A 23,427-nucleotide genomic window follows, 5' to 3' on the forward strand; every position below is an offset into this window, starting at 1 on the left:
AGGCTGTCAAAGATAGGACATTTTGGAGGACTTTCATTCATAGGGTCGCCATGAGTCAGAAGCGACTTGACGGCACTTAACACACACAACTCTGCGCCTGCAAAAAGGGGCATTTCCAGGCCCAAAATGGTTAGGGGAATGCCCACCCCCCCATGACGAAGGTGTGAGGCCTAGCACCAGGGAAATGATGGCAGCGAGGCTGTGCCATTGCCCACAGCTCGCGCTGTTGCGCAGCTCCCCAGAGCCAGCATAGGTGCCCCACCGCTGGAGTTAGTGCTCACTTAGCCGGTGCGAGTGACGCTAATGCAGGCGGAGGGATCACACCGGCTCCTATCCCCTTTTGCCCCCACATCAGGATTGCGCAGTAAGAGTGCACATCCTCCTTGACCCTTTGTGTAGGTTTTGGGAGAGGTACTTCATTGCGTGTCACAGAAGGTATTCCAAGTTTTCCCAGCAATGTTAACAGCTAATTGGGTTATGGACTGGGAAATGTAATTACTTATAAGTGTTTGGGACTGAATTTAAGATTTAAATGTTGCAAACTTCCCCCATTCTCCCTTAAGAGCAGAAACATTCCAAAAGAACCGAGATGTTAACCTGACACATTCACAGCAATCGTTCACTTTAAGTTCATTCCAGCTCTACCAAACACGTGCTTGTCATACCATGTTTGAGAAGTGAGAATTCTGTTTGTTCCCTGCGCTAATTATCCTTTCCCACAGCTTGAGTGGGATATTGGAGACATGGTGGGAGCAGGTGATAGCCGAGCAGTGAAGGGACGCAAGATACGGAGGTTGGACGGAAGGCCAGCCTGGAGTCTTGAGGTCTATTACCACCAGCTCTTCCTCAGCTAGCACCACCATTGCAGAAGGATCATCGAACTCTGCAGGGAGAAGATAAGAAAAGACTTCATGCAGGAAGACAAGAGTGCATTCAGCAACAAATATTATGAGAAGGCCAGTGATTTAGGTCTGTTGTCGGGTTCCAGCAAGTGCATGAGGGTACCTCACAGAACTCAACTCAACTCAATTATCTTTATTGGCATATTGGTTATCGTATAAAATGGATATCTAGTATATAAAAATACAACTAATAAAATTCATTCATGGTAGCTATTGGGTACCATATTTTTCCGTGTATAAGACGGTCTTTTTTCCTAAAAATGTTTAGAAAAAAATTGGGGGTCGTCTTATACATGGAAGGTCCCGCTCTCTTCCCCGCCCGTCAGCTGAAGGGCGGGGAAGAGAGCGGGCAGGGAAGAGCCCGGTTGCCCTGGCCGGCCAGCAACCGGCCTTCCCATGGTCCCTGCTCTCTTCCCTGCCCGTATTTTGTACACACCCCCATGTATAAGACGATCCCTGATTTCTTAATTTTGGGTTAAAAAAATAGGGGTCGTCTTATACACGGAAAAATATGGTAAGTTCCGCTTAGTTTCCTTGAATTCTCATGGTAGCTAAAAGAAACATTGCTACCTTCTCCGTAGCACAAGAGTGCTGGTCAGCCAAAAGAAAAACCACTTCGTCTTTTGCAGAGAGATATAAGATATCTTTTATCAGTGGTTCAATGTGAGCATCTTACCTCACGGTACTCTCTGCAGCAGGCATGGCAAAAACAGAGCCAATCCTTGTATTAGGGCAGTGGTGGCAAACCCAGTGGTGGCAAACCTATGGCACGCGTGCCAAAGGGGGCACTCAGAGCTCTCTCTGTGGGCACGCGAGCCGTTGCCTCAGCACAGAGTTCGTCTGAATTCGTTACTAGAAAGCCAGAGGGACGCGGGGCCGGGCTGCTCCCCTCCCCCTTTCCACATGCACCTGAGGGCATTTCTCACATCACCCGCCCCTCTGCCCAGCAGCCCAATGGGAGCGCTTCCTCCCTCCCCTGTCCCATGCGGCAGGGTGGCTCACATGCCGGGTGGCTCACATGCGGCGTGAGGGTGCGGCGCGGACGGCAGCCTGTTGAGTCTGTGGCAAAGGTGATTCCCGTGGTGGGGTTGGAGAGGAGCTAGATTGGAGGGGAGCATAGCTCACAGCGTGGCATAGCTGGAGGGGAGCAGAGTGCTCGGGCCACAGCGCGGGCTTTGTGGCGCCTCCCACCTTTCAGTGAAATCCCCTACTAAAAGAAGAACACCCACTTACCCAGCATGTAATTAACCTGTCGAACTCCTTGCCACAGGATGTGGACAAAGAGGGGATTGGACAAATTTCTGGAGGAAAGGTCCATCATGGGTTACTAACCCTGATGGGTATGTGCTACCTCATTATAGATGTGGGCCACTAAACTAAAACCTCAGTATTCAGGTTAAATTGCTGTGTTGGCACTTTGCGATAAATAAGTGGGTTTTGGGTTGCAGTTTGGGCACTCGGTCTCTAAAAGGTTCGCCATCGCTGTATTAGGGGCTGCTTCTCAGAGTTCCCCCTCAGTAGTGGAAAAATGAGAAAGTACATACACAGAATGTAAGAAGAGCCCTGCTGGATCAGACCAGTGTTCCATTTAGTCCAGCATCCTGTCTCACACAGTGGCCAACCAGTTTCTCTGGAGGTCCAATAACAGGGCACAGAGATATTCCGCTGATTCAAATACTTGCGGAAAAAATGGACAGTGCATGAATGAGCACATGCTTTATTCAAGATTGTGTGAGTAGTAAATGCCACACAAAACATCCCCCCAAAGAGGTCTGGAAATCTCTTATTTGAGGCTAGTACACGAACTGACAGGATTTGTCACCTGCAGCTGGGTGACGAATTGCGTTTTTGCTCACTCTGCAATGATCCCGCTAATCTTGTGTTAGTTGGCGGGGCTGGCCCAGGTCACTAGAAGTGATCTAAGCTGCATTGCAGGTTCTGCTTAACAAGAGGAATTTTAATTAGCAAACTGGAAGTCTCCACTACAGCTGCTGCAGGTGCCAACCAAGACTTTTGCTTTTGGAAAGCAAAATACATATAATGCACACTAAAGAATGTACGGATTGGCAAAAGGGGATTGTTGCCATACAAAGTTCCTTTGGAAAGAGGAAAAGTAGCGTGCTGTGGCAACGCCACACAAATGGGCGTCAACAGAGCTCAACAGCTTCAGAGGCACTTCTTCCACTGTATCAGTCTCTGCACTGGAATACAGTTTTGCAATACAAAAGATGCATTATGCATTATTCAAGGCAATAAGGCATTTTGGTTTTGTCCTGCAGTTGCTTAAGGCAGATAATGCTTGCATCTAGATCTCTTAAAACAGCTTTTGGCCTTTGCCTGAAGAAGGCTACGCCTTAAAACAAGAGAGGGGCCCCCTCCTCTAAGTTTTGCTTCATGCCCGACCATTTCAGTATTTGTCGTTTCAAAAACTCCTATCAAATGTCAAAGAATGTTCTTCGTAAGCAAAAAAAATAAAAATCTATAGACTCCCTTCAGTGCCGTTAACAGCCTTCCTCCCTTGTGGCGTCGCTCACGCACATTGGAATTCCAACCTGAAGGGATCACAGCCAAACTCCTCCTGTGCCTAAAGGAGAAGTGCAAATGATACCAGCACCACTCCCCACTGTGTAAGCAAACTGAGGCCATTTATGCAGGGTCAATTTTGACGCTCAAAGTTCTTTTTTTAAATGCGACCTTTAAAATGCCTATTCACGGTCTGCTGCAAAAGGAGAAATTCCACCACCTCTTCGCCTGCTCCTTCGTTTCTTCCATTAGCAACCTCTATTTGCATAGCTTACGAGCGGCTATGATTTTGCATGCTTCCTTGAGGGGCTTCTTCGAGGCGGGGGCGGAGCAAACACGAAAGGTCGCGTTAAAGGGGCTCTGAAGAAATGTGAAGCAGGCATGTGCCGGCTTCGCAGTCACTTCCTGAATGATGGTTCAGGGTGAAAAACTAAAAAAAAAAAAAATTTGCGGGGAACTTCAGCCTGGAACGTGCTGCTAATTACCAAGCATAAATGGCCACTGTCTTTCACAGAAACATTTTACTGGTGGCTGGAATCCCAACCTGCTCTAAAAGCAAGATTACAATCTAGAATTCAAACTACTGCAACAGCTGAAGTGCCAGGTCACAGCCAAGAGAAAAGATACACAAATAGAACTGTCTCCTCTGGATACCAAATTAATGTAACTTGGCATTTTGGACCCTGCATTACAGAAGAATGATACTGTACCCCGTCTTTGGAGGTCTTTAAGCAGAGGTTGGATGGCCATCTGTCGGGAGCGCTTTGATTGTGGGATCCTGCATGGCAGGGGGTTGGACTGGATGGCCCTTGTGGTCTCTTCCAACCTTGTGTGATTTTGTTGTGATTACCCAAACTGTACTCTTGGCAGAGCATTATGTTGATCATAGATGGCTATATGTTGTTTGTCATGAGTCCAGTTACATTCTGAACTGTAAGACGCAAGTCCAAATAACCAGCACTGGAAATGTCCTGTCCATGAACATTTAATAAAGGCTTCCCAACACCGCAAGTGCAATTGCATAAGCATGACTCATTAACATAAGTGGATTTGGTATATAGCTCCTTCAGTCTGCTGAGAGCAGAGTTTCTAAAGGAGCAGATGAGGTGAACCGCGGCAGATTCCCACTAGGCTTAGGCAACTGGTTACAGGGAAGCTGGCCAGCCACAGAAACCTCAAATGACTGAACCAACTTCCTGAATTAAGCATGGAACAGCTACAACTTCCCTCATCATTTCATGCATGTACGGATGTGTTGTAAAATGGATAATCATGATGCATACTAGTCAAAATGGATACTAGTTATGATGCATACCTATTCTCTCCAGGATCAGAGGAGCATGCCTATTATATTGGGTGCTGTGAAACACAGGAAGGATAATGCTGCTGCAGTCGTCTTTACAGAAAACTGCCTTGTCCATTAGATTCACAGGCATTACATTTATCCCACCCTTCATCTCATGACAGCACACAAGCCCCTTTTATTCTTACACAAATGCTGTGTAGGGAAGTTTAACCAATAGAAACCAACACCACTGTACAAAAAGGAGTCTATTTTATATACATTAATTAATGGTTAACTCCCATTACATATATAAGCTTTCATACAGATAATGTAACATAAATACATAAGCTTTTGACAAGGTTTCGCGATTTTTCCTTGTTTTACTTTTGCTTCCGCAGAAGCCTTCATAATAAATAAGGCAATATGGAATCAGCAAACTTATGTTATAAACTTTGTTTTACATATAGGAATAAAAATCAGTAAGACTTCAAAAACTGCTAAGATTCTCTTGTGAAATTTAAAGCAACAGTACTGGTTTCTTTTGGTTTATGTTCAGATACCACTCCCCTCGTTATATATTGATAGTGTAAGGAAGTTTGGCTGAAGGATGGTGACTGACCCAGTTGGCCATTCAGGGCAGACTGACTACCTTACTGGTTCTCAAAAACATAGCTTGTAGTTGCAGAGTTGCAAGATGTCTCAGAACTGCAGAACGTACATTCTGGCCCTCTTATCTTTAGGTCTATTTTGCCAGCATAAGGGACAACAATTGTATACCAGTACAACAGGGCTGATTTCTGTCTTGCCAACACAGCCACTTGTTGACAATACTAAATGGTTCAGGCTCAGTGCCAGTGAAAATCCAAACAGTAATTAAGGACCACATTGCTGATACAAGTTATATAAAAAAAATGAGGCTCTATCATCATGAACACAGTGTTCTGTTTCAGGGGAGGACTGCAAATCGTATTTCACAGCTTAAAACAATAGCTATTTTGCCTCTCCTTGTTCTTATAAACATTTCCTTTGTCCCTTCTTAGAAACTCCTTGATCCATTGATCTTGAGCAGCCTAATTTTAAATCTAATGGGGTTTGAGGGATATAAGGACTGAAATAAATCTTGCCACTGACAATGTAGCCTTGGGATCCCTGTTCCTTAATAAAAAAGGCATGTCAGACACAGAGGCATTAGGTTTATATATTAAAAGGGGAAAGATATAACGTGATCGAAGTTCCTCATAAAAGCTGCATTCCAAGAGGGCATGAGCTAATGAATCAATAGAGCCAGAAGAGAAGGGACAGGTCCTTTCTGGGTATGGTATATTCAAAATTCTCCCTTGCATAACCATAGAGGGGTTAGCATTCAGTCTAGCGAAACAGATAGCTCTAGAAAGAAGAGGAGTTGTCAAATAATAAGTATAAGTGGGCAAACCACGTGGTGTTGGTATTCCGAAAAACTGAGATGAACAAACACTGCAAGCACGAAAAGTAGTGCTGTTATAATCAAGCTCTCTAATGCACTTTTTAATTTTGGTGAAAGCTTCAGTTTTCCCAAGATCTAATATCATACCCTGCGAGAAGCCCAACAATGACAATTTCTCATCTAAGATTATTTGCCACAAGGATTTAAAAGAGTCATACTTCAAAGATGCTAGGAGCCCCTCTTATAAACATTTTATACTTTTAGTCCAACACATGGATTCTTTAAAGATGTCTCTGTTCCATTACAAGAGTTGATCAGACTTAGCTAATATTCCACACTGATCTGAAAGTGGACACATTTGGCATTTCAGTATCCCCCGAAAGTTGACCTAACTCAATCCAGCCTTCAGAAGTTAAAAGCCTGATGTCTTCCACATACCTGCAAGTGGATCGGGATTGGCAATGATGAAGAAGTCTATCACTCGTGATGTGAAGTCAAAGGCTGTTTGCTGATTGCCATGGATAACAGAAATGCTGTGCCGATCACCGTAGCTTGCCCGCGGCATCCCTCCTTGAAATATAATGTAAGGAAGCCTGGGAGGGACGAGGTTTAGGGACATGCTCATTACAGTATTTCATGGTCAGAAGTGAGACAAGCCATTCTTGTAGCAAGAGAGTTTTCTTCCTTTTGTGACAGCTTCGTCAGGTGCATCTGGCGAAGGGAACTTGAAAGATCATGCCCCGAAACTCTTGTTGGTCTCTACAGCACTATGGGACTCAGATCTAGCTGTTCTTCCTTTCGAAAAGAGTTATGGCAAGACATAACTTCTGAACCCTTATAATTTCCTCTTTAAACAATCTAGCCTTCGGGAAAGGCTAAAAATAAGCGGACTTCTGAAGGGACCACAAACAAGAAGTTTAAGGACATTTTAAGCACTCGTGAGTTTTATATGTGGTGGTGGAAAGTGCCGTCAAGTCACAGCTGACGTATGTTGACCCTGTAGTTTTTCAAGACAAGAGACATTCAGAGGTGGCTTGCCATTGCCTGCCTCCCATGTCACAACTCTGGTATTCTTTGGTGGTCTCCCATCCAAATACTAGCCAGGGTGGACCCTGCTTAGCTTCCGAGATCTGACAAGATTGGGTTAGCCTGGGCTGTCCAGGTAGGGGTTTTATATGAGTTTTATATAGGTCATGCCATTAATACACATAGATTCTTTCGGTGACATTCAGCCGGCTGCAGATATCTAGCCAGCAGCACCTCTTACTGCTAAAGGCTACTCTAAAATCTATGGATAATGGCAGAAAGGACAATTGTCCCCAAAGTACCTACCCATTTTTTGCTATTTGCCAGTAGATCTTGGTGATGGCCTTGCAAGGAAAAGGACCTAGGAGGACAAATTTATAAGATAATCTGCTTTAAATACACCGTAGTTGAAAGTTCACACAACTATGGGAAATGACTGGAATATATCTGGTTTTACGAATTGCTTTGATACACATAAAAAAAAAACCTCACTTTCCGATGCATGGGAGAATATAGTCATTGCTTGCATATCTAGACAACTCTACCACATGGACGCTGCAATCAGAAACACTGTAGAGGTTACCTTCTCTAGAAGACGCTGGGACCTGCAGGGTAAGGCAAGAATACTCATGCCTAGTTCAGCCGCAATGGCAATCATGGTTTGCTGCTATGTGAATGAGTGTGGTGGATTCTTGGACTTCAGTGTTTCTTTACCACCAGCATGGTGTAGTAGTTAAGAGTGGTGGTTTGGAGCGGTGGACTCTAATCTGGAGAACTGGATTTAATTCCCCATTCCTCCACATGAGCGGCGGATGCTAATCTGGTGAACTGGGTTGGTTTCTCCACTCCTACACATGAAGCCAACGGGGTGACATTGGGCTAGTCACAACTCTCTTAGAGCTCTCTCAGCCCCACCTACCTCACAGGGTGTCTGTTGTGGGGAGGGGAAGGGAAGGTGATTGTAAGCTGGTTTGATTCTTCCTCAAGTGGTAGAGAAAGTCGGCATATAAAAACCAACTCTTCTTCTTCCTCCCCTCGTACATGGCCATAATTAGAAGTGTGCATGTTTGCAAAAAACCACCATTTGCCATTTTATCCAGTTAAAGTACATTTTATGCTTCATCTGCAAACCACTCATTTGTAATATTGGTTTGTAAGGAAAACACAAACCATAGTTTATTTGAATGAAATGGCAAAATCAGTTTGCCATGAAAGTAGAACTCTAATCAGATTACAGCACAAGACAGTACAACGGAGGGTGCATGGAACCCTAAGGCTCCCTCCACCCCAGCTCATTCACATAGTGGCAAGCCATGGTTTACTGTTACACGTTAACCTACACCTAAGACCTCCCTAAGATTTCCAACAGAAAATTGCCTAGATACCTTCTTTCCGGCTTTCTTACCCTCAGAGCTGCACGAACTACAATCTCATTCACTAAATGCCTCCTATCACCAGTGTCAAGACCTACCATAACCTATGTAACTTTAGAAGAACCAAGCCAGACACAGCCTACCAATTACATATTGTCACCTGCCAGCCAGGGGCTTCACAACTTCCCTGTTTTTGCACTCTCAGGCAGGGAGTAAGAACAGGACACTAATCTGCTGGAGGCTGATAAGTTACATTCTGCTTTGTATGTCACAAGTTGCTCAAGCCAGCTCTAAATACACACCAAATCAACGATGACACAAAAGGCATGCATGTCCAGCTGTAAACATACTAACCATAAGGCACTTTACTTTCCAATGGCTCAGGCTTCCTATCATCACTTGAAACTGGCCACTGAGTATAACTCCCATCAGAATGGCAGCTGATGATTTGATGGCCGCTCTTCTGCCAAAAGAGGTTTTCCAGTTGCTAGGGAGATGGAGAAAAAGAAAGCAAAGTCCAAGGTGGCCACAGAATCATTATAATTCATTTGTATCTTCCCACAAACTCTGTGGGTCTATCAGTAGGGTTTCCCACCTCCAGGTACTAGCTGGAGATCTCCTGCTATTACAACTGATCTCCAGCCGATAAGAGATCTGTTCACCTGGAGAAAATGGCCGCTTTGGCAATTGAACGCTTTGGCATTGAAGTCCCTCCCCTCCCCAAACCACGCCTTCCTCAGGCTCCGCCCCAAAAGCCTCCCACTGGTGGCAAAGAGGGACCTGGCAACCCTATCTATCAGTCATAGAATATGGTATGCCAAGAATGGTTTGTGAGAGCCAGAAAACAGCTGGTTTCCAACCATTATGGCTATGCAGAAAAAGCTTGTGCTGATAGCACCCCATGAAAGTTAAAAAAAACAAAAGAAAGTGTGGCAGGACTTTCAGTGCCCTTGACAGCAATTTGTCCCTTTTCCTCGTACGGATCCTGCTTGCTTGCCTTCATCAACACCAAACCACAAGGTTTCATTTCTACCATTGCAATCCAGGCCCAAAACGTTCCAACAGTTTATTTTCTAAGCCCTGCTCCAGAATCCCTAGTTCACATGCATACCTGATTTCCAAGGAAATGGTGCGTTGCTCTGTTGCTTTTCAAGTCCCAGAGGACAATCAGGCCTCGGTTGTATCCAATCAAGATCTGGCTGGGATTCTGGGGATGTTCCCTTAAGGATTCTACCAATTCAAGTGACCGTCTATTTCGATAATCTTCTGGAACCCTGTGAGAAAGTGAAGGGTAGCTAAGCATCCGTGTCATCCTACCCATTACAGTAGGAAAACAAACTTTTAAGCCTTTCTCTTAATCTTTTCTCTAACCTCCTCTCCCAAGAGATGCCCCTAAGCCACCAATGTGCCCAGCTCTTGGCTACTTAAAGACGTGAAGAGCCCCGGGGGAAGGGGACAGAAAACTGGAGGGAAATATTTTTCCAGATTTTCTGATGGAAACCTTGGAAACCTTGAGGGAACCATGAAATGAAACTTCTATTAAATATTTTCTGTTTTAGAATGAGTAAGATGCTTTTTTAGGCATTTGCTGTACATTTTGAATGTGAAACAGTCTGAGGAAGAATTTTAGGAACATTAGGAAGAATTTTCTAACAGAGCGGTTCCCCACTTCTCCACATGAGCGGCGGCGGCTAATCTGGTGAACTAGATTTGTTTCCCCACTCCTACACCTGAAGCCAGCTGGGTGACCTTGGGCTAGTCACACTCTCTCAGCCCCACCTACCTCACAGGGTGTCTGTTGTGGGGAGGGGAAGCGAAGGTGATTGGAAGCTGGTTTGAGTCTCCCTTAAGTGGTAGAGAAAGTCGGCATATAAAAAGAAACTTCTTCTTCTTCTGCCTTAAGTGGATGATTTATAAATTCCTGGAGAAACCAAGGAGGTGGTACTCATACTGTTTCAAGCAAAGTGGCCCTAACAGCTAGTTAGTTAAGTACTAAAGATTTTCACAGGATTTGTGTCCACATCTAGACTTTGATTCTCAAACAACATTAGTACAACATCCCAGATTCCTTGCTAGTTTAAAGTAACAGCACAAAACAGATGCATGGGACCACCGTCTCTATGCTTACTGTTGCAACACCACCTCTGGACTAATCGTCCGGTCTTCTAGCACTTTGAAGGACGGGAGTTCCACCACAAAGACATTACCACTCTCAGTCCCAAGGTACAGGAATTCTTGCGAGGAATGTGCGAGGATCGCTGTCACCTGAGTTGCGCTTGGAGGAGAACTGCAGGTGAAATTGGGGGGAAACCACACAGAACACTAATTTACCACTGAGCAAGTTCCCTTGTCAACATTCATACACCATCATATCAAAGCAGACAGTTCAAGCAGATCTGAGATATGCTTGCAAGGTCTTTAAAAATCATTACTGAATACCAGAGACGGAAATAAAATTGTCAGTGGAGGGAAAAAAAGCGTACAAGAAAGCTAGTAGGTTCGGTCAATGTGGTAACAGAAAGTTGGTATCAAATCATCCCCCAAATCAGAAGATTACTCAAATTACGAATACCGCTCTGTTGAAATAACTGGAAGCATAGCTTACAGACAAATAGCCTTCTCAATGTGACAGAAATGCAAGTCTTGCAAATGCAACCTAAGCAGCCAGGTAACACAACCTGAGTAGTCAAAAGACCCCATAACCCAAAGGCTGCACTGTTTCTCTAGGACAAGGGTCCCCACATTGTCATTTTATTAGTTGCTTTCAAGAACTGCGACAGCCATTCATTTTCAAAAAGCCCTGCAAACTAAAATTATTACCACAATGCCCTGGCTATACAAAATACACAGAAGTATTCCTAAAAGCTTGCTGTGATAGAAGCGCCTTTCATAATTTATTAATAGCTGCACGATTCAGTCAAGATTAGAACTCAACAGTCCTTGTAGGGAAGGGGAAATCCCGCTCTGATCCAGACCTTGTATCTTCTGCTTCTTTCACCCCCTGGTGGCCTTTCTTCCCCCAATCCTCCCTGCCCCCTCCCTCCTCATCTAGTGCTTATTTCCTTCCCCACTATTGCTGCTGCCACTGGCTATCTTGCTTCTTTTGCTGCAAGCTTATGGAGTTTGGGCTAGGCAACTCCCAATATAGCAATGTAAGCACTGCAAGATCTCATTTCAACCCAGTAAGTTAGGGTTTGGTGAATTTTAGAATTTTCACTCTTTAAATTGTTTTTATTTTTCTGTAAACTTGGGGAGTTCCCCCCGGTTTGTAGACAAGCCTTTCTTAACTGTACATGGCCCTATTGTGCAGATGTTTTAATCTGCACTCTGGGATCTTTGTTCAGAATTGAGTATATGATGGGACAAGGACAGTTTGGAAACAGCAAGTCAGGGAGGAAAAGAAGAGAGATGGTTAGTAACAGGCTTACATGTTAATGATGTTTAATAGCTCTCAAACGGACAAAGAATGGTTATAGATATGGGAGAACAATTACTCACATAGTGATAGCTGAGGGTAATTAAATTATTTAACTGTTAATTTATCCTTCATCCTGCCAAGATGAAATCCATGACAAGTGCTCCTGAATCCCAAATCCCTTACCTTAAATGTCAATGCTTAAGATCCATTACTTTAAAAACATAAATCTTTTTATTTGTGGAGCGCTGGGGTGTGTGAGTTTAGCTCACCCACGCTTAGGCCAGAGTTCTGGCAGGTTGCAGAATAAAACCTATCCTACTGAAGTCCAGCTGACTGCCCCAGAGAAGGGATCTACGCAGAAGGCAATCCTGGGGCGGTGTCAGCATGTGGTACAGTACTCCCCCGTGCAGATCACACTTGCATTCGTTCGAAAGATAAAGAGTTGAATGAAGACATCTCAGATTCCATTCCATATCCTGGTTTAGGTGGTAGAGAAAGTATCTCAGTTACCCAGGAGGTCCTCGGAGAGTGAAGTGTCTTTTCTCTTGCAGCTCGGATGCACCGTTCCGCTGCTGTTTCAAGTTCCATAAGTGCAGGCTGTTGTCATCCAGCAGTGTCACAAGCTGGCACTGAAAGTTTTGAAAACAACATGCAGCCTTTAGATGGCACAATCCAAATCTAGCAAAAAACTACACAAGTCATGTTATTCAGCAGTAATTTGTGAGGCCACAGTACAGGACCAGTCTAAAACTTTTAGTTAACTAGGATGGGATAAAATGATGAACACAGTTTACAGATACTTTTCTCAGCAGGTGTTTCTCGGGTGTATCTATCAGTTTTTAATGCAAGGTTAAGAGATAGTAATCACTGCAAGGATGGAGCATCCACAGAAGAAACTCCAGGCCGGAATCAAGGGTCAGCATGAGCAGGCATCTGCTGAGGCTTACAGCCCAGCACACGGCCCAAAGAGGATCAGCCTCATCTCTTCCCACCAGGAACAGGAGATAACAGGAGTGTGGTATAGTGGTTAAGGTGTCAGAGTAGGATCTGGGAAACTCAGGTTCGAATCCCCATTCTGCCATTGGAAGCTTGCTTGGTGACGTTGGGCCAGTCATGCACTCTCAGGCTATCCTACCTCACAGGGTTGTCGTGAGGATAAAACGGAGGAGGTGAGAATGATGTAAGCTGCTTTGGATCCCCATGGGAAGAAAGGCAGGATATAAATGAATGTATAACCTCTGAGGCCCCGTGATGGTACAGGAAACTCCGGACAACCTTCCATTTTCTACTGGGAGAGGTACCTGGAGGTAGTGAACTGTAGCTCCTGCCCCAAAGTTGTGCTCTTTTGCCTTCTTCTTTCCTTCCCAAGTGCCACTATGATCATGACATCAGCGGCTGCAAGCAACAACAGTGCCTCCAGCACAAATCTCCTGTCTGTTGCTACAGTAGGCAGCAGAGCCCCTAGACAGCATTTTCCCCAGAGGCCCCTACAAGCTGGCACCAGCCTTTGGATGTGATGTAAAAAGTGCACCACAAAATTTGACCTCCAAACTGAAGAAAACTAAAATTCAACATCTTGATTCAGGCCACTTCTGAGGTCCTCAGTGTCTCACTACTCCTGAGAAATACCAATAAGTTATTCGTAGCAGTTAACCAAATTCTGTGTTAGCTAGACACCTTGTTCACGACCCAGACAGATTGCCTAAACCACCTGCTTTTATCAGCAAGCTTTGTTCAGAATTTTAATCTCTTGCCATTCAAGTAATACATCCCCACCCTGCTTTCAATGTCAATGGTGTATTCTGCTACTCATCTTGCATTCTTTATAGCTGACTTCATTCTACAGGAGCTCTAGAATATCTGGTACAAGCCCAGCCCTAACCAAACCCTGATGATGAAATCAAGCATGGAGCCTGCAGAAACCACACCTGGTAGAACAGACAACGTTTCCCATGGGTATTTCAATGGTTTTTCATACTTTGAGGTGACTGTGGTCTCTCCTTGTAATAGGATCTCCTTGTAAAAGTGATCTACATAAGCTAGAGGGGTAAGTCCAGAATTTGCCAGTGAATGGGGAGACAGAAAGTGCTAAAACAAGTTCACAGTCATAGAATTCTTCCCATTGTTAACTTAAGGGGCCAAAAAATAAATTCCTTTCTAATCTTTTGCATATCCAAGGTTCTTTCAGGGTTAATAGGGCATTACATTGGGAATCTGATACCCAGGTAGCATGTTTTGAATGCAATCTCCAAAAGGCAGATAAATGAGCTTCGCTATGTAAAGGCCTTCTTTAAAGCCACTCTGAATGGAAAGGGTTGTTTCCTACATTGTATGTACCCTATGTGGAGATCCACCTCTGTACAAGAGAAAGCAGGTACATAGTACACCACATGCACAGAGTACACCACATGCAAGGACACAGATGTGTGCATCAGCTTCCAAACAGTTGCCAAATCTGTGTGCTTATGGCAAAGTTATCCTCGTGCCATATGTAATGCATATGCAGCAGGAAACCACACAGTGTCAGATGATCCATGCAGGACAGATGCCAAGCAGTAGCTGAACTTCCTTCCTCCGCCATTATGATCCAAGGTTGACTGGCCCTAGAGTAGCGAGCGACATAGCAGTTTCCTTTTCTGAAGAGCCACAGGTGGCGCTGCAGATTTCCTCGAGAATATACAGACCCATTCTGGATTAGGTCCAAGACTAATTTGCAACCGCTAGGTGCAGGTCTAGTTAAGCTAGGTGTATAGTTACTACTCCACCTAACAGGTGGATCCAGATTTCATCTACCCCCTTCCCTGTGAGGCTGGACCATATTAAGACATGGTAATGCATTAAACTACGTCAAGTTTAAGAGGCCCCCAAAGCATTACTAATGGTAATTTAAAATTTGGTTTGCATTTGGACACCCCAAGCTGTAGCTTTCTTAGCTTATGCAGAACTCCAGCTCTGCTGTAATGGTTCTTTTTATCTACAAGTTGTTGCTACAGAAATCAACCCAACAGAAATGCCTTTTTGTGACAGGGACAGGAGAGAGTCCTGTGGCATCTTAAGCACATTTATCATCACATGAACTCAAGCGCTCCTTCCCCACCTCATCCCAAAACCTTCTTTCACAGCAAGTCTCCCTTAAAGGCATATATCTAAATTGTGCATAGCAATGTCCCTTCTCCAGAAGTGACATTTTAACTTGTTGTTATTCTAAGGTCGCTGCAGAATAGACAGGCAGTTGGAGTAACACTTCAGGTGACTCCAGAATGGGTACAGCTAAGGCCCAATTTAAACTTGTTGACAGCAGGACTAATGCATTTACCTGTATGACTTTACACATGGCGAGTATTCAGCCTTAACTGAGACCAGGGCAATACCTGCCTAGGCTACAGATCACTGGCATGATAATATTGCATATGAAGGCTTAATTTAAACTTGATACTGAGAGCAAATTTGAACAGGTGCATTCTTTTGCCCCACCACCATCATGGTTAAATCAGGCTTTAGTGTCAATGGAGACTCATGATTACGAAAGCCCGTTATTCAGGGACTACATCAGGTAGCACTGAATCCGGACAGAAATGTGGCTACCTAAATATCTGACAAGCAAGCTGTGACCTTGGAATCTACTCTGTTCCTTACTTAACTGATACTAGACATTGTGTGTGTGTGTGTGGGGGGGTGAGCTCCAAGTATATAGCTTCATAATTTAAGACATCAGCACCAGCAGTACAACTTTTGTTTCTTCTGCTAGGAAGAATTGTGGATTCTTAGAAGTACTGACCTCACCCTTAAGGGTACTGACCTCTTAGCCATATCAGCATTGAAGAAACAGACATAAAGAGCTTTAGACATACCCTTGACAATCCAAAAGTCGACAGCCGTCCTTTATAAGATTCAGTACCACAAGGAAAGAAGCCAAGCCTTCCAAAGCAATAATGTGAACATTCATCCAGAAATGTTGAACCCTTTCATAGGCAACATTTCATAAAGTCTGTACTTGTGACAAGTCTCTCAGCCAGTAAAATCATACAGACTCTAGAACTCTGAAAGCATGCATTTCCACAAAGCCAAACATAAAAGTTTTATCTGATTTTTACTCACCTGGCCAGGAATGAAATGTATTTGCATAACAGTGTTGGTCTCTTCGTGCAAGCCCATAAATTCCACTCCAGGAGTTCCATAGCTGAAAGACTGATTAAAGTCAATAGTACTTAAGCTTGCTTCAGTTTTTGGTAAGCTTTCCTTGCACTAAATTAATTCTAACCTAGAGTAGCTGCAGTTTCTCTCCATACTGGAGTAGAATTAGGCTTGTGTCAAGCTGATATTTACTTTGTATAAAATGTTTAGATCCTGCACTCTCAGCCAGAAGTCTCCTGAGGTGGCTTCCAAATTCTACAAAAGCAACATCATTGTAACCGCAGTTAAAAGTGACTAGCAATAAAATGTTAAGACAATAAACCACAAGCAGCAGCCACAGATATTGAACTGTGCTTTTTTTTTTAAAGCCCTTCTACTTGAGGATTTTTAAAAACAGACTTTGACCTGGATCCGCTGGAGTGCTTCTATGGACAGAACTATTTCCTCCCTCCCACTTCAGTGCCAAATGGCCTCTGAAGTGTTGTGCCTGGGGACAGTGAAAAGTTGTGCTCGGCAGGTGGAAATTGTTTCATCCATGGAAACATTCCAGTGGACCCAAGCCATGGAATGCAAATCATGGGAATCAAGATGATAAAAGCTATTTATTTGTATCATTTCCCCCTAGCCTAGAGAAACTGGAAAGTCATTTGTGTAACAAACTATCGTTTGCAGCATTTCAGAGTTTGCTGGAACCTTTATTAAAATTCTGATTAACCAGATTTCCTTAAGTGCAAAACTTGCCTCCACCAGGAACTTGCTAGGCATTATTAAAGTACTATTTCTCATCCCTACTTCCCCTCCTCATTCTAGCTACCCTACAACTATAATACAGGGGTTACGTTGTTAGGGTTACTGAGAATGTATAAATGCTAGGTATCACCACACGTTTGACACACCTACTTGCTGCTGGAAACAGGTACGCAGCTCTTGAGCAAGTAAAAAGGATACAGTTTGATGGCTCCTGATCGGGTTCCAATAGCCATAAGGTGGAGGAAAGAGCTGTAGCCAAAAGCACTGGGCTGGTGTGGGAAGCCATGTTCAACAGTCTGGGGGGAAACAAAGAATATATAAAGTATTATTGTATTAACTATAGCAAGGGGAAAGTGGACATTTTCTTTCCCTTTCAGAACTTACCAGAATTCTGGCATCAAACCAAATCAGGATAAAGCACAACCGTATTTCTTACCAGAACTTTTTCACATAGCAAAGTCTGACGGAGCCAGAGAGATCCACGGCAAGAATGTTACACCCTTTTCCTGATGCCTAAATTCCCCCCCTCAACAAAATTAAATGACGGAACTATTTTTGGAATAATTATAGTGGAGAAGTAAATACACAAATCTGGTCAATAAAGGAGTATAACTCTTGTTCTTCAAGACCAATATTCAGCCTCAAAATCAACCCGGAAACTCCAACTGGTCCAGAATGCTGCAGCCCGGCTATAAGCAGGAGCTGCATGGAGCATATGCATATTGATCACATTCTGCAGAAGCTCCGTTGGCTGCCATCTGTTACTGGGCTCACTTTAAGGTATCAGCCATCACTGACAAACCCCTTCCTATCTTTGACCCCTCTTATTTGCAGGACTGCCTCTCTCACTATGCTCTGCCACAAGAACTTTGCTCATGTCAGCAAGGGCCAACCTGCAAATGGGCAAAAAAAAACAACTGCCTGTACACTAGGGTTACCAACCTCCAGGTACTAGCTGGAGATCTCCTGCTATTAAAACTGATCTCCAGCCGATAGAGAGCAGTTCCCCTGAAGAAAATGGCCCTTCGGCAATTGGACTCTACAGCATTGAAATCCCTCCCCAAACCCCACCCTCCTTAGGCTCCTCCCCAAAAACTTCCCACCGGTGGCAAAGAGGGACCTGACAACCCTACTGTACACATGTTGTCTCCATTGTGGCTCCTGCCTTGCGGAATGGCCTGCTCAAGGAAGTCAGGAAAGCTCCCACTCTCCCAGCATTTTGCAAACTGTGCAAAACTGAAGTATTCAAGAGGGCTTTTCTGCACAGGTAACAGGGTTGCACTGTGCATACCGGTTAACAAACTCACCTGGATAAATGATTGGGAGTGTAGTCTACACTGCTGTGTATAGCTTACTGTAGCAGAATCCTATTATGTAATCTCTGTACCGCATCATGTTAATACTTATGCTATGCTTCAGTTCTTTCTGGTAGTTCTAGACGTCTAGAATCCTAATGCATTGGTTATTGAATGTCCCGTTTTGTTTAATGTACTGACTCACTATGTGTAATCTACCTGGAGTCCTTGCAAAAAAGGCGGACTATAAATAATGAAAATAAATAAGAACAGCACAATCCGTTAACAGTCTATCCCATTCAACTACTACAGCTTAAACAGCATGAGTGGGAGATGGAACAACCTTTATATGTTTCCTCAACTTGTATTCTCATTTTTGCTTGTAAATTTAAGGTGGGTTTATCTTATTTTTGCCCAAAGTGGCAGTTGTTTTAGAGCACTTTTCCTCAGAAACAAAAGACAAGCCACAGTATCTGCTCTGGCATTTCCCTTACTTTCGTGTGACCGTGTTTACAACTCTGAGAGCTACTTTTGAGAGGAACGCTATAGACATCTCATACACAGCCAGATCACCAGACCATCAAGCCCAGAATACTCTTCCCTCATAACAGCACTACTGTGTGAAATGCTGAAGTGTCTCGTCAAGAAGCCATCAGCCGCAAAAGACAAGGCAGTTAAGCTTCATCTTGAAACATATCAGACCACCTCTCCCAAGTGGCCTTCACAATTAAACAACCAGACAATATCGATGCGCGCTTTCTGGAGCTGTTGTCTCCTGATCATTTCCCCCCCCCCCCCAGAGGCAGATCAACACCACAGCAGGAAGATCTCTAACTGGAGGTGTGTCATATTTCTGATGAAAGCTCAGAAATATGATGAGAGATTTGAAGAAGATGCTGAACCACCACCTGATCTTTTAACTCATCTAAGCTAAAGTGTTGCAGCAGCTGAGCTATGAATCAGGAGAACACCATTTCAAATCTCACCTCTGCAATGAATTCCTTAGCTGTCCTTAGGCAAGCGCCTCAGTCCCTCAACTGCAATACTGGGTTAACACCGACCTATATTATGAGGTTGTTGGAAGTGCAATCAAGCTGTTAATATGTCCCTAAATCCTGATGAGTGACACTGGACACAGTCCCAGTAACTTCCAAGTCTAGGGTTGACCGACTTGTAAGAATCATTTAAAGGAAGGCTAACAGTGCTATTTCATGCCAAGCAGCTTATTTTGTAGAAGTATAAAAATGTGTATAAAAATGTGCCTGGAATATGCTGGAGAAGTCATACCACTGCTGCAAACATGCTGCACTGTATTCTGCACTGGTCCCAAAAATCTTCTGGGATACAAGCACTATGTAGTGAATAAAATCTGGGAAAGACCTCTGCCTGAGACCTTGAAGACCTGTTGCCACTAGGAGTAAACAATACTAAGCTTGATAGATCAGTGGTGTGATTAGTATAGGGCAGCTTCATATGTTCACACTGTTCTGGAATTGGTACTGAATTTGTTGGCTGCTGCTAGAATATCTATTGCTGCTAAAACCCTCAATTTCTCCACTGCGCATGACCAACTTCGCTTCAATCACCGCTGCTCTGCGCATGACCACCAGCTCCCGTTTTTGATTGGCTCCAACGGGACCGGCTATTGCCGTTGCCAACTTTGGGATTGAACTTTGCGGCTATTACTTGCCTAGTTGAATTCATCTAGTTGTGTTTGAAAGTGTTGTTTTTTTGTATGCCTTTGGTACAGTTTGTTTCTTTATGTTTGCGGCAGTGTGTTGCTCTTATGCATTTTGCCTAGAATATAGCATTCACTTTTTGCTAAAAGATGGCAGATCCTTTCTTCAATGACTAAACATGGAAAATGGCTTTATCAAAGTTAATATGTTCACATACAAATGAACAAAATTCAAATGTGTATGTACACAAATGTGTTGAAATAGAGATTTTTTAAAAGTCCAAAATGCAATAATCAAGAAATGGAATATATCCTTATACTTTGTAATACGTTTTATATTATTTCAATATATATTTTAAAATGCTAGACTTGCTACATTAATCTAGCCCAGCAGTTCCCAAACTGTGCTCCACGGAGCACTTGGTACTCTGCAAAACATTTCCTAGTGCTCCATGAAGAGATTGGAAAGAAAAATACTACTGGGGAAGGTCCGTAGCTCAGTGGTAGAGCATCTGCTTGGCATGTAGAAGGTCCCAGGTTTAATCCCCGGCATCTCTAGTTAAAGGGACCAGGCAAGTAGGTGATGTAAAAGACCTCTGCCTGAGACCCTGGAGAGCCGCTGTCAGTCTGAGTAGATGATACTGACTTTGATGGACCAAGGGTCTGATTCAGTATAAGGCAGCTTCATGTGTTCTAATCATGTATCATTCAGTTTAGTATATAGGTGCTAGGTGAAAATTAGTGCTCTGTGACAAATTTCTCTCCTGAAAAGTGCTCCATGACTCAAAATGTTTGGGAACCAATGATCTAGCTTAATCCTGATACTACATATATGGGCCTACTGCAGTTTGCCAACCTCTAAGGGTCATCAAAATACACAAGCAACTGTGGACAGCAACGACTCCGTGAGAAGACACCATTTATATCTGCTGCTGGAACCACTGGGAATTGGCCCTTCTGGCCTCTCCTTCTCCTGTGTACCAAGGAACCAGTGGAGTAGGGAGGAAGGAGGACTTGTTGATATAGTTTTCATCCCCCCACACACATACTTCCTCTCACTCATTCAGCCCCCCCACCCCGGCATTTTAAATTCTTTTCTTTGATACAGTTGTGATCCATTTTTAATGCAAGCTAGAATGGACATATATAAAACATTGATTTAAAACAGTCTCCCCAGATATAAGGGCAGATCTTGGGGACGTATGTGTGAATACAATGTTAGGATCTCTCTGAATAACCCATTTAATGCTTTAGCAATTAACACATTCCCGTTTCTATGAAGGAGAGCTGCACTAACTAAGCAATAAAGATGAAGTGCCTATTGCTTTCCAGAAGGTTTGTATTTACTAGGTGGGGAAATGTTTCTCCATGAAAGTCAATGGCCAAGCTGTTTGACTGGTAGAATAATCCATGGATATCCATAACCTTGCCTTGGTTATCCACACCCTGCAAAAACTATACCCACCTTGTTGAAGACATATTGGCCTAGCCCTATGTCCACAGTGATATGCAATTAGTAGTTCTAAGCCCTCAAAAGGTATGGCAGGGTGTGAGTGTGAAGTGCCATCAAGTCACAGCTGACTTATGGTGACCCCATAGAGGTGGTTTGCCATTGCCTGCCTCTGTGTTGGCCGTGAGAGTTCTGAGAGTGACTGGCCCAAGGTCACCCAGCAGGCTTAATGTGGATGAGTGGGGAATCGAACCCGGCACTCTACATTAGCGTCCGCCACTCTTAATCACTAGGCCACGCTGGATCTCCATGGAGGGATACAAACCAATTTATTAACCAAGCCCCCCACCCCCCCACACACACTAGGGTTGCCAGGTCCCTCTTCGCCACCAATCGGAGGTTTTAGGGGTGGAGTCTGAGAAGGGCGGGGTTTGGGGAGGGGAGGGACTTCAATGCCATAGAGTTCAATTGCCAAAGCAGCCACTTTCTCCAGGCAAACTGATCTCTATCGGCTGGAGATCAGTTGTAATAGCAGGAGATCTCCAGCTAGTACCTGGAGGTTGAACTGAGAGAAATATGCACAAGTACTACTGAGATAGTAGTGGAAATATAGTACTAGGCTCAAACCAAACAATATAAATACTCAAGCAAGCTATGCAAACATGTATTGTGAAAGACGTGTAACATCTACAAACAAGTGAAAACAACGGTGAATCTATATATACAAGCAAGTCCAGAATGGAAAGTCTTTTCCAAGGTAAGTAAAAGTCTTATCTCCTTGTTATTTCTTCAAAAAAGTAGCACAAGGAAAGCTGGATAAGGATGAAGAAATCAACAGTAATGCGGTCCGGATGCTCTCAAGCGTTTTCACTGCAAAATTGCAGCTTCATCAGCTGGAATCTTCATAAATATTAAATAATTTGTCTTTGTAGATGTAATAGTAGCAGTCTAATACAGAAATAAATATTCACACTAACTGAGCCAGAAGGCTGCTCAGAATGCTGCTACTATTGCATCTACAAAGACAAATTATTTAATATTTATGAAGATTCCAGCTGATGAAGCTGCAATTTTGCAGTGCAAATGCTTGAGAGCATCCGGGACCGCGTTACTGTTGACTTCTTCATCCTTATCCAGCTTTCCTTGTGCTACTTTTTTTAAGAAGCAACCTAGAGATAAGACTTTTACTTACCTTGGAAAAGATTTTCCATTCTGGACTTGCTTGTATATATAGATTCGCCGTTGTTTTCATTTGTTTGTAGATGTTACACGTCTTTCACAATACATGTTTGCATAGCTTGCTTGAGTATTGTTTATATTGTTTGGTTTGAGCCTAGTACTATATTTCCACTACTAGTACCTGGAGGTTGGCAACCCTACCACATACACAATTTCCTCTACTACTGCAGCTCTCTGCAGTTCTACAGCATCCTTGGCTACAGCAGGAAGGGGAAAGGTAGTAACAACCCACTGCACAAGCAGAATTCCATTCTCGGTTCTTTGACCCAAATGCGTATATTTTAAGTGCCTCCTTGTATGCAAAACTAGCCACAGCTACTTAACTCTTTACAATACGGTGCTGCAAATGTGACCGCTGATCATGATCTGGGCAGTCTAATCTAGACTTACCTGTTTATTTCACCTTAGACTTTGCATCAACTTCAGAGAAGAACTCCCTTTTGTATCACCAAGTGCCAAAAGACCAGAGGGGGGAAAGTGTACACCAAGGAGGAGGAGGAAAGAGAGAAGGAAAACAATGAAGCCTTGTAAAGGACATACTGAAGGTGGATGACAGTAGCAGTCATTTATTAATTGTCTGTCTTCAGGTGAAAAACATTGCTCAGCCTTAAAGGGCTGAAATCTGTTATGATGGGGGTTCAGCCTACATTCAGAAGCAGTTCTGAAGGGAGAAGCTGAATCAACCTCAGGGCCAAACTGGAAGGATTAGATTAGCAGCTGTTTTTCCCACTTCTTGCCCAACATAGGCATTCAAAATAATTTTACAACTACGAAGGCAACAGCTGCTCAACCAAATTCGCTCTGAGAAAGGGAACAAAGTCTAAGCAACAGTGAATCAGTTTTTTACTACTGCTTAGTCAACGAAGAGCGCCTGGGTTGACATCAATGAACGGGGCAGGCTAGAGAAGACAAGAAGCAAGGAATCCCTTTT

At 43.7% G+C, this 23,427-nt stretch overlaps 1 protein-coding gene across 1 annotated transcript in view; it reads right to left on the minus strand.

Annotated features, from left to right (window-relative positions):
- LLGL2 (LLGL scribble cell polarity complex component 2) overlaps positions 1-23,427 on the minus strand; it is a 54,295-nt gene that overhangs the window by 20,877 nt on the left and 9,991 nt on the right. The window contains exons 2-10 of the mRNA XM_056858934.1: positions 17,033-17,130; positions 16,049-16,130; positions 12,461-12,579; positions 10,661-10,819; positions 9,644-9,806; positions 8,887-9,019; positions 7,466-7,520; positions 6,572-6,726; positions 666-883 (exon numbers count right to left, since the gene is read on the minus strand). Of these exons, the coding sequence (XP_056714912.1) occupies positions 666-883; positions 6,572-6,726; positions 7,466-7,520; positions 8,887-9,019; positions 9,644-9,806; positions 10,661-10,819; positions 12,461-12,579; positions 16,049-16,130; positions 17,033-17,130 (1,182 nt within the window). The remainder of the gene's footprint in view (positions 1-665; positions 884-6,571; positions 6,727-7,465; positions 7,521-8,886; positions 9,020-9,643; positions 9,807-10,660; positions 10,820-12,460; positions 12,580-16,048; positions 16,131-17,032; positions 17,131-23,427) is intronic.

Source organism: Euleptes europaea, chromosome 1 (assembly GCF_029931775.1).
Source record: "Euleptes europaea isolate rEulEur1 chromosome 1, rEulEur1.hap1, whole genome shotgun sequence".
Classification (NCBI taxonomy): Eukaryota; Metazoa; Chordata; class Lepidosauria; order Squamata; family Sphaerodactylidae; genus Euleptes; species Euleptes europaea.